This window comes from Apteryx rowi, unplaced genomic scaffold, assembly GCF_003343035.1.
Source record: "Apteryx rowi isolate R43461 unplaced genomic scaffold, aptRow1 scaffold_537, whole genome shotgun sequence".
In the NCBI taxonomy this organism is placed as follows: Eukaryota; Metazoa; Chordata; class Aves; order Apterygiformes; family Apterygidae; genus Apteryx; species Apteryx rowi.
In genome coordinates, this window is record NW_020450802.1 from 370,754 (window position 1) to 381,585 (window position 10,832).

Consider the following 10,832-nt stretch of genomic DNA (forward strand, 5'->3'; position numbering starts at 1 on the left):
GGGCACTTCCTGGAGGCTCGGCCCGATGATTGGCCAAGGCCGGACTGTACCAGCCAATAGTGGCGCAGCAACGCTCCTGGCTGGGCGGTACGAGTGGGACGGGCCCGCCCAGATAGCGTGACGTCACGAGTGATGGGCAGGAGGAGTGGGGAGAGACCTGCAGCCAAAATGGGGGGCGGGGCCGCGGCCCCGCCCCCGCCGCGCCAGCGCAGCCCGGGGCCACGGCGCAGTCCGGCCCCCACCGCAGCCCGCGCCGCTGCGGAGCCACGGCAGCGGCACAGCACCCAGCACCGGCTGGCGGCCGCCACGTACTCCTGCCCTCCGGCGCCACCAGCACCAAGAATTCGAGTGCAGGGTGGACTTTCGCACGTTTATTTGCCCTCTCGGTATCAAACCACCCAAGCTGCTTAGAGCAAGTCACACTCCTTGAACCTGCAGACTTCACAGCAGATTTTTAAGGAACATGATCAGAAGAGAGAGGTTCTGAACACTGAAAAATGCAAACCTGAATGACAGCAGCTCTTTGACCAAGAGACACCTGAACAGTGACCAAAGCATGCTCAGACCCATCACACTTCCTCTGCAAGCATCTCCACCTCCATCAGCAATGCAGGATGGACCACCAGTGGCAAACAAATACTGTCCTCTGACTCACGCAGACAGAGCTGCTCACACTCCTAAACTTTATTAGGAACTAGTCTATAAGATACAAACCAATCAAAAACTTCAAAGAAAAGTTGTGTGAAAATGTTATATACAGATACATTACACAGAAGAGAGCAAGTCATGTTCAACAGTCCCTCCCCCGAACAAGCGCAGCCCTGGCTCTCAGGAACAAATGTCACAGCTGCACAAAGAGCTCTGCCAGCATTCAGGCTGGAGATTTCCAATTACCTTGCTCTATAGGTAAGCAAAGTTACTGCCAAGTATCCAGACTCTGGTCACCTTTCAGCTCTCCATAGGCTTTTTAGCACCCAGCTGTCTAAGGCAGAGTTAGAACACACCATATGGCTCTGGTAGCCTCCCCTGCCCCACCAGCACACACTCCCATCAGGTTCAGGCTGAATGCACTGCTGGAACAGGAGAGAGTACAGCCCTGCCCTCTTGCGAAAGGGGAACAAACCCTCCCGGCAGATAATGCAGCAAAGGCCAYGGAGGGCTCCCTGAGAATCCAGTGGAACTAAGAGGACTTCAGCTTCCCAGGCAAACTCTGCAACTGGATCCAGATGCAGCCAGGGGGTGGCATAAGTGCCAGGGTACTGCAAAACCTCAAGGGCAGTGCCGAGTCTACTCACAACTCACCCTCACCATCTGTGCCATAAAGCAGAGCTGAGCAGCACGTGCATGATGCTCCCCTTGAGACCACATACATGAGGAGCAAGCCTGGTCACCTTTCAACCTTCACCTTCCTTCTCCGTGGAAGGAAACRCAGAGCCACTGTGGAGGCAGTCAGGATTGGCTTTCCTGTATAGTATAACCACTCAGACTGACAGGAGCTGTTCCCTGCTCCAGTCTCACAAGATCCCACCACAGTTCACCTCCTGGAGCAACCAAGACTGGGAAAGCGGCAGCATTTGGTATAAGTACAACAGGAAGAGGGCTCAAAAAGAAGAGTACGTTCATTTTAAGTTAATACAGGAAACCGATTTCTAGGAGAGTGTTTCAGAGAGAAGAAGCTGTCACAGCTGCTGCCTCTCACATTGGAGTTACAGCCCAGTCAGTCTTATGTTTTCTTCTTTAGCTCCTCAAATCTCCGAGAAAGATCATCAAAGTCAATGTCTTCAGAGGCAGAAGAACTGGCGCCAGCGGATGCTGTTGGCAGCGTATCCGGCACTGATGGTAATTCAGGCAACACAAAGTTATCATTGGTATCAGGAGCTACAGCTCTTGGTTTTGGAGAAGGTTCTGGCTTGGGCCCGGGCCCTATTGAAAATAAGGAAAATATCATTTCACTTCACCACCATTACACTCTCACCACACCAARAGCCACACAAAAAAAGGACATACTATCAGAAAGGCAGTACCAATGTATTTTTCTAGACAGGGCCAATAATCACACACTTCCCACTGCACTTGCTCAATGAGGAAAAAACACAAGGTGTCAGGTTTATATTGCTGCAAGGAGCTGCAGTCATGGCAGAATTGGGTTGGTCACCCTATCCTGTGGCTGCACCACATGGAAGTGGATCCCTCTCCTGTCACTAGCCAGCTGCAGGTGGGCTGAAGCACCCCCCCCCACACACAAAACAGCTGGACTGCATCATGGGGATTCAAAGTCCCCACTTTCTCCATTCCAAAACCTCCAAAAGAGAGGTGCAGGTATCACATGCTCTTACCACAGGTTGCCCAGAGAGGTGTGGAGTCTCCTTCTCTGGAGATACTCAAAACCCGCCTGGACATGATCCTGTGCTTGAGCAGGGAGGTTGGACTTAGACAATCTCCAGAGGTCCCTTCCAACCTCAATCATTCTGTGATTACCCAGCTGTCAGACTGAAGCATCCAGTGTACCCATAGGCCTGCCTCCTTCAGCATTCATCACCAACACCACCTTTCCAGAGGACTCTGTTAAATTGTTAGAAATCCTTGCTGGAGCTGGCAAGGGTCTATTTACTCTAAAACCCTTTCTGCCCTTATCAAGTGCTAGAGATAACAAGTGCTTCTGAAACATACAGAGTAGAATCACACTGTGCAAGGCTGGAGAATTTTGTTATGATCCAATTATGGTGCATGAAGCACCTCAGAATCTTTTAGGCAGTTGGATCCAGGGATAACAGCTCTCTCTACTAGCCCTGCTATATGCAATCTCCACACTGAAATTAATACAGACTTGTCTATCTTAGTGCTTACTTCTTTCATTCTGTAGTTGCAAAACAAGATTATTTACCCTGTATTAAAAAAAAAAAAAAAATCACTTAAATCTGTTGCACTCATCTTATCCTGCAACTCCCTACATTTGGTCTGATGAGACAGCTTAAGCTGGAGACCCAGTACTAACTCCAGAGTCAAGCTCTAGTTCTAGTTTCCCAGTGGAAGTCCAGATCCTCCCCATTTGAGAGGATACTCTCTATTTCTGACACAGTCCTGTCCAGACTCAGACAGATCCTGCTTTCACAATGTGTCAAGTTCAACACATTGTTCCCTGTATGGAAAGCTTCCTCCCAGGGATGCTAAGATCCCAAGCTAACTGCAGCCCCAAGCCACCCATACCTCTTGACATACTTACCAGACACCTGTGCAGAAGAAACATCCTTGCCAGCATTAGGCTCATCAATCTGAAACAGACACTCGGTTACTACAGACCTCTCTCTAAGCAGGCACAGAATCACACAGGCATGTAGGTGCTGCTCATGGACAACAGCAGCCACACTCACACAGAGCAATAAAAATACTCCATCCCTCCCAGGAAAACAGACAACCCTAGCTCCCAGTACACTCAGAAAAATCTCTCTCTTCCTAAGAAAAGAAGGCAGTGCTTCCATTCTGCTCTCCCTCCTTGTCAATCAAAGCAGCTTCGCTGGCCATATTCTAGAACTGGATTAAAAAAAAAAAAAAGAAAAAAAAAAAAGCAAGCACATATCCACTAGCAGGGCAAAAATATATATCAAGAAGATAAGTGAAAGAAGACTGCTATTGACGCACCAGTGCAGAGACTGCTTACTTCCTTTTACAAGCCATAGATAAGCCCTTGTGACTAAGGGAAGGCAAGGGATGAACGGACTCCACCTCAGGTCTTGATCCAGCTGGGACAAAGGCCCACAGCATGGTCAGGTGTGCTGGGAAAGCTCCTCCTGCGGGTTGCAATCAGTGCCCTCTATCTCTAYCCAGCTACCAGCTCTTGCATCTATGCCTGCATCTCCTTGAACCAAAGGCTACTGTGCAGCTAGTAGGTGATGTCAGCACACAGGTGCCAGGCTACACTCATCCGTATTCAGGACACTGCAAAGAGGAGAAGCCCGTCACTGAAAGCGAAGTGACAGGCATGCTCACAAACTGCAGCAAAGACACAGGCAAGCATGGAAAGAGAAAGCTCCAGCACCTCCCTTCCTCGTCCCCAAATGACTGAGAAGAGTTTGGGAAAGGAAGAGTGTGTTTAAAACACATCAGCTGGGTCAACCAAAGTTTTCATCCAGGCTAACTACTGAATTAGCTCAAAAGCCATAATAAAACAGACCAAAAGTTATAAACTCTTCACACAGCAAAAAGCAGAATTTGTGGACTCTAGTTGTTAACTGCTTATCACCATTTTAACAATGCAGTAAAACAAGTTTTGGCTTTCTTCTGTAGCCAAAGCATACAGCTGAATGAGGAACTTACCCCTCACAAGCCACACTCATCGCACACACAGCAATTCACCACACCCAAAAGCAGTGCCAACTGCCACCCCAAAAGCTCCAAAGAGAAAGGTTGAGAGCAATGTGCTTAATGAACATTTGCCTTCCCCATGGCTCTCACTGCTCTCTTTTTGAGGTTCCCTCTGTTTCCTACAAGGATGATTCACCTCAGGCACTTACAGACTCGTATGTTGGTGGGGTTGCCGGAATTGGTGGTGGATGAATGTTAGCAAAAGGCTGGTAGGTCCCCACTGGTAGGCCATTGAAGTTATCCTGTAAAGAAAGACAAATTAAACAGTCATGCACAAACTGTGCTCACCAAGCAACTCACCTGGGAGAGCCACCATGGGATGCAATACTCCTGCAGCTGCTATGGGAGTCAGAAAAATTAGTAGTTTAAGACACATGCAGACAAGTATCCAACGGGATATTGTTCATACTATGAAAAAATTCCCAAATATTAGTCAGATGTAGTCACCTGGAGCAACCAGACCCAGCTAAGAGGACTGCAGGTTATTCTGAAGAACCAGCATGACTGAATAGTTCATCTCTTAAAGCATTGGAAGTACCAGGCCAAAAGGAAAATACTCTGCCTTAAGAATTCCTGAGCTACCATCACAACACAGGAGGGAGGTCTCTCTGGGTCACTCAAGGCTTTGTCTTACCCTTATCTGCAACAGAACAGTGCCTCAAAGACCTAGACTTGGAGAGAGTCTTCAGAATATTTATGCCTGGGCCTTCAGCCAGCTGATGATACCTGGCCCAGATTTTCTGTGAAGAACACTGCAGCATTATGAGGACCGTATTAAGATACCAAGCCCACTATCTTGCCACTCTCCAGTCCACACAGAAAACTGTAAAGGGCAGAATTCAGCAAAAGGCCTGTGCCAAGGTGCTCTTCCCAGCCCCACCTTCCACCCTTGCAAGGAATCATCTCCAAAGGCCATCGGCCTGGTCCCCTCCCCTCACAAGTCTGAAGACACAGCATTCTGGTATTTTTTCCTTGCTTTTCTCACCCCACAAAACTCACCTGATTTCCTTAACTGAATCTTGGCACACTACCAGCCTACCAACTTCAAAGTGCTGCTCCAACCCCTGGCCAAAAGCCTGACAGTCAGCAGAAGACTGCCTCAGGAGTTAAGTCTGGACTCCTCTGTTCCCTGAGGGAAAAGAGGGCTGGCTGGAGAACAGGAGAAGAAACTTCCACAGTCTAGAAGCAACAGGAAGCTTCAGCTGCACTGCCAACAATTTCCACCCCATGCAGTCTCACAGCAACAAGATGGCCTTCTGACACATCAAGCTATCAGGTACAGACATTTCCCAAAAAGCAAGCACAGGACTAAGCATTACAAGCAGGGTCTCCCACAAAAAAGGTAATGCTCAAACTACAGGCACTTACCGGTCCCTTTGGGGGCGGATAAGAGAACGGTGGATTTGGTGGTGGCATGGGCATAGGCATCGGCACTGGCATGGGCATTATTCCATCATGACTAACCAGTGGGGCTGTAAATCCACCACCTCCTCCCCCTCCATGGCCACCTTTCTTCACGTCATCTGTGAATCCCACATCAATCAGATCTGCCTCTCCACCTGCAGGGGCTTCAGCCTGGGGAGAGGTGGAAGAATTCTGCTCACCAACACATCACTGTTCCAATCACAACCCACTGAACAGCATCAGATGCAGCATTTACCACTGGAAAAGATGGGACAAAGCAACAAGGGCAAAACAGGCAGCAACTACAGAGTGATGCTCATGGGAATCAGAAAGGGGACCAGACTACAGCAAGACTCACTACAGCCATATGCCTTAGGACTGTGGGTAGGAGCAGGGATCCTGCTGTATTAGGGCTGTCTAGAAGATACCAAAGCACAACTACCAGAGTTTGTTGCAATACCACAGCCCTCTACTCTGAAAGCCCACACAGTACTAATGAGACATTCCAGCTGCTGGAACATAGAACGGAGTTCCAGACTCACACATGCCTCACTCACCATCACCACTGAGTCAGGCTCATAGGGCACGTTGTAGTTCTTGGCAATCTCAATGAGGTATCTCTCCACCAGGATCTTGGGCGGTGCCTCCACACTCAGCTTGTGCATCAGCTGGAAACACAAAGGTGCAGGGACACTCAGCAGGCCAAGGGCAGCGCAGCACAGCGGAGCTCTGTCCCAGCCAGGTACATGTGCTGCAGGGAGCAGAGCRCAGCCTTGGGGAGGCCTTTCCTCCCAGCCAGTGCTGCCACAGGGGAGGCTGCTGGCACCCAGAGGACAGGGCTCCACGCACTCTGCTCTTCTCCACCTACAGGCAGCACAGCAGGGGCCCACTCGCACCACCCTCCTGTGCTCTAGGGCATGCAGGCCCTCGGCAGGACAGCTGGCCCACCCCACTCTGCAGTGAGCCACAAGCACAGCCACTGGCCACAGGACAAGGGTCAGACAGCCATGGCAGGTAAGCCTGGACTGCCAACTCCAGTTGACTGTGGCTGCTCCACCAGTTTGTTACCCTGTCATTGACTGTCCCAATCTGGTTTGTCCGGCACAGCTTCCCATATTCCTTGCTGTACTTGGCACACAGCTGGTCAGCAACCTGCAGCAGGAGAGGAAACTCTGGGAAACTGCACACCCTTGTTTTTCCCTGTCACACTCCCCACATCTGCAGCATTGCTTGCAGCCTTCCCCTACCAGTTCCCCCTTGTTTCTGCAATTGAGTGCTCCAGCTGAGCATCCATAACCACCGCTGAGGCTCTGGGGCTCCTCACGGAAGTGGCACCCATGCTGGGGTCTCTGTCTACAGAGCCCAGGAAAATACATCCTTTGTGTCAGCAGAGTCCTGGATGACAGCTTCCACCGCTTTCTGGCAGTGCCACCTCCACCCCACCCTGCACACGTAACACCCCTCAAACAGCCCTACTCACAATCTTCAGCTCGGCCACTTCCGACTGGAGTCGCGGTGCAGCCCAGATCAGCGTAGACACCGCTTCTGCCAGGCCGGAGTCCAGTTCCCTAGGAACAGAACAAGACAATCCTATCTCCACACCAGTACCTAGTATTTTCAGCCCTCAAGCTGCTCAGCCTGAAAGTCCCCATCCTCCAGGCTGGGCTCCAGAGTCTTCCCCGCCTGAGGGAAAAAAGGTTTCCCGAGGCCTTGGGACACTGAGACAAACACAGGTGCCCTTCTGTATCCCAGGCCTGCCCCCAGCACTACCCCTCCCTGGGCCCAGAAGGCCTGGCCCCTCTACCACAGCATACCCTCTAGGCCAGAGCTTACTTCATGGACTGAATCAAGCCAAAGCGGGCTAGCAGCAGATCGCAGTACAGCTCCAGGATCTCCATGGCCTCCACAAGGTAATCTTCTCGGATGATGTGCTCCACACGAATCCTGGCACGCTCATCTTTCCCGGCTGCCAGATAATCTGCAATCTCCTTCCTCGCCTTCTGGGCCAACTCAGCTACAGCACATATCCCCAAGGCTAGTCACTGTGCTGGCAGGGGCTGCTCCCTCCGTCCCTGCCCACAGTCCCCAGACACACAAATCCATTGCCAGCTCCTCTCTCTTGCCTTCACTGAGTCTCTGTGGTGCAAGACACATGGCCATGGCTTTGGGGAGCCCTTGTGTCTCAGTCCTAGCACACTAACTCACAAGAGAAAGCAGAGTGGGCTTTTAGCTGCCAGGAATGCTCCTGCACCTTCAGCTCTACTGCAGAGTCAACCAGAACCATGGGTAACCCTCTTGTCTGTGTCTGACCAGGGCGGGACAGCACAGGCRGGGAGGGCATTCCTCAGCACACAGCAATCTCCTCTCTATGCTCTGGTACAGAAGGGCTACGGAAGGACCCTGTGGGCAAACTAGGACATCTCTCCAAACAGAGCCCCCAGCTGCCACACCACACACCTTGTCAGCTGCACTCCAACAGCTTTTGGGAGGGTGGAGGGAAGCCCTCACAGCCAGCCTGCTCCCCCAGGTACCACACACCAGGGAAGACTGCAAAGCCTGGGTCCAGGGAAGAGCAAAAGGCTGCTCCACACTTGTTTCATGAAACTTCTTCAACTCCAGAAAAAAAATCTCCTCTACAGTCTCTTGAGCCCCAAAACCAGCCTGACTCACACCTAACCCCAGAAATACTCACTCTTCTTTTTCTCCAGCAGCTTGAGGCGATTGATAACAAGGCGCAGGTTGACTCGCAAGCGCTCAGCCTTGAACCCAGAGCCCAACATGATAAACACTTTCTGTAAGAGAAGAGCAGAGGGTCATTAGCTCCAGGAGCTGCTAATGGTACCAAAAGGACAGCAGTCACTGTCCTACTCAGAAACAACTAATTCTTCAAATGTACAGGCAAAGGCCTGTTATTCCTGAATCTGCTTATGCACAAACAACTGGCCTCACAGCACCCATCATTCCTTTTCTCTCCTTACAACTCACCAAGGCCAATATGGAATATATACTTCCTGGGTATTTCTATTCTGACAGACTGAATCTCAACCACAGAAACAGCAGCATTTTCTACCAAAGTGGGAAAATGCCTTCAGTCCTCCAGTTACTCCAGAAAAAGGTACAAGATGATCAAAATCTGGGACTACTCCATAAATAGGAGCAGGGTTAAAAAAAACATACCCTAAAACAATAACTTAAAGTTCTGGGTCTATTTAATCCAGACAAGTGACACCAGCCACTGATTTGAATACAAGAGGACATAAGGTTTTAAGAACATTAGACAAAACATCCATCAGCAGTAGTCTAGAAAAATGTGGTTGTGCCTTAGCTCAAGAAGCTGAGCTGGATGGTGTCTTGAGGTTCCACCCAGCCCTCAATTTCTATAAAACCCAGTGGAAAAAAACCTCAGATTTCACAAACAGCCAGTAACAGTAAGAAATATTCTGCAATAAGCAATAAACAGTGTTGTTGTTAGAAGACATGTGCTCACTTCCCTCACCTTTCAAAGTAAGGAAATACACCAGTGCCTCAAGATGCCATCTGCTACAACTATCACAGTCAAATCCTCTCTTTCTGCTACTTCAACTAACAAAACCACACTACAGTTTCTCTTTTTTAAAAAAAATATGCAAGTGAACTTTGCAAGGAGCAAAACAATAACCTCTGTACTAATAATGTGCAAGCTCTAGAACAGCCATATCATTAACACAAGGACTGTAAAACTAAGGCTGCAAACCAAGCTAACACTCCCTGTCAGCAGCAGGAAGTTCCCAGTTTGTATTCCCCATGCTCCTGCTGCTTACAACACAATTGCTCTGGCACTTGTCCAGTCTCTCATGAGCCAGTACAACTCCCTAGTCCTACAGAAAACTAACTCAGAAGACTCTTCATTAAAGCATCTAACTGACACAGGAATTTGCTGATTTTTGTGATAGCCTTCCTTAAGGGCTATCATATGGGAAGGCCTTGACTTGCATCTGGAGGAGATATTAGATCAGAATGTTGGATAGTGATAGTATTTCATACATAATATGTGGCTTATATATTATTTGTTACAATCTAGGGCACAACCAGTCTATTTAGTTGATCTATTCACACTTCAATGCAATTAACATTTCAAAGATGCACAGAACCAATAACGGTCAAAATACGTTGCTACAGAAATATATGTGCATAACTAACTTTGTATGGCATCAAACAAACATATATTAATTACTGTCATTCGGTAAATGGAACATATTCCTACAACATTAAAGTAACTTTATACTGTTGCAAGAAACGGCCTCAGCACACGAGCTGTAATATCTCTGTAAAAACAAATGTCTATTAAAAAACTACTCTCATTAACAACAATTTGTTTCGAGAGAATCTTTAAAGACAGAGCCATTAAGCAGCAACCCGCTCACCAGCTGTTCTTTCGCAAACATCTTGCTGCCATTCTAGACAGTCCTGCCGCCCCTCTCCCTCCCACGGGGCTCTCGGCCTAAGCTACTCTCTCACATCGCTGCAAAAGGGCCGACCCCGGCCTCCCCGTCCCTCTCCTGCCGGTGCACGGGCGGAGATCCACCTTTACTCGGAGGACAACCAGCCTGCTGCGAGGGCGGGAGGATTCGCCCCTGCCCGCCAGCCGCGCCGACAGCTCGCCCCAGGGCGCGGGCAGACCCCGGCCTCGCCGGCCCCCGCCGCCGCCACCCGGCCAGCGGGCGCGCGGGACAAGGCATCGCATCGCCTCGCCGCTGCCGCCCCCAGCCCCGCCGCCGCCTCGGCCGCCCCCCGCCGCGACCCCTCTCACCGCCCGTCCCGACGTCCAAGCTCCAAACACCCAAAATGGCGGCCCGCCGGCCGCACCACCTCCCCGCGCAGGGATCCACAGCGCCGGCACTGCCCGCCCCCAGCTCCGCGCCCGCGGCCCTGCCCAGTCGGTGCAGCAGGCACAGCGGAACGGCGGCGCGGCGCGGCGCGGCTGCCGCGCCGGCTCGGCTGTGCCCCAGGCAGGGACCCGGGGCGGCGGCTCCAGCGAGACCGCGGCCCTCAGGGACTACTTTACCCGGCGGAGGGACCCAGGGCGC

General features: G+C 50.7%; 2 protein-coding genes across 6 annotated transcripts in view; both read right to left on the reverse strand.

The window, feature by feature from the left end:
• DHODH (dihydroorotate dehydrogenase (quinone)) overlaps window positions 1–1,311 on the reverse strand; it is a 4,759-nt gene extending 3,448 nt beyond the window's left edge. The window contains exon 1 of the mRNA XM_026081121.1: window positions 1,303–1,311. Within this exon, the coding sequence (XP_025936906.1) occupies window positions 1,303–1,311 (9 nt within the window). The remainder of the gene's footprint in view (window positions 1–1,302) is intronic.
• Window positions 665–10,824, reverse strand: IST1 (IST1, ESCRT-III associated factor). 5 transcript variants are annotated; one of them, XM_026081128.1, is made up of 10 exons: window positions 10,811–10,824; window positions 8,459–8,558; window positions 7,600–7,780; window positions 7,247–7,334; window positions 6,835–6,918; window positions 6,324–6,434; window positions 5,731–5,937; window positions 4,512–4,604; window positions 3,224–3,272; window positions 665–1,923 (listed from the first exon to the last, which is right to left on the reverse strand). In XM_026081128.1, the coding sequence occupies exons 2-10, from the start codon at window positions 8,544–8,546 to the stop codon at window positions 1,724–1,726; spliced, it is 1,101 nt and encodes a 366-aa protein (XP_025936913.1). In that variant the 5' UTR covers window positions 8,547–8,558; window positions 10,811–10,824; the 3' UTR covers window positions 665–1,723. The 5 variants fall into 5 exon arrangements, with proteins under 5 accessions (XP_025936913.1, XP_025936910.1, XP_025936916.1 ...); XM_026081125.1 differs by lacking the exon at window positions 10,811–10,824 and adding an exon at window positions 10,556–10,665; XM_026081129.1 differs by lacking the exons at window positions 665–1,923; window positions 10,811–10,824 and adding an exon at window positions 2,399–2,562.
• Window positions 10,825–10,832: the final 8 nt, after the last annotated feature.

Coding starts and splice junctions, on each gene's coding strand:
- IST1 (XM_026081128.1), bottom strand. CDS start 8,546: ATGTTGGGCTCTGGGTTCAAGGCTGAGCGCTTGCGAGTCAACCTGCGC. Junction 7,335..7,599: donor GGCTTGATTCAGTCCATGAA/GTAAGCTCTGGC, acceptor TTCTGTTCCTAG/GGAACTGGACTCCGGCCTGG. Junction 3,273..4,511: donor CCCCACCAACATACGAGTCT/GTAAGTGCCTGA, acceptor TGTCTGTTTCAG/ATTGATGAGCCTAATGCTGG.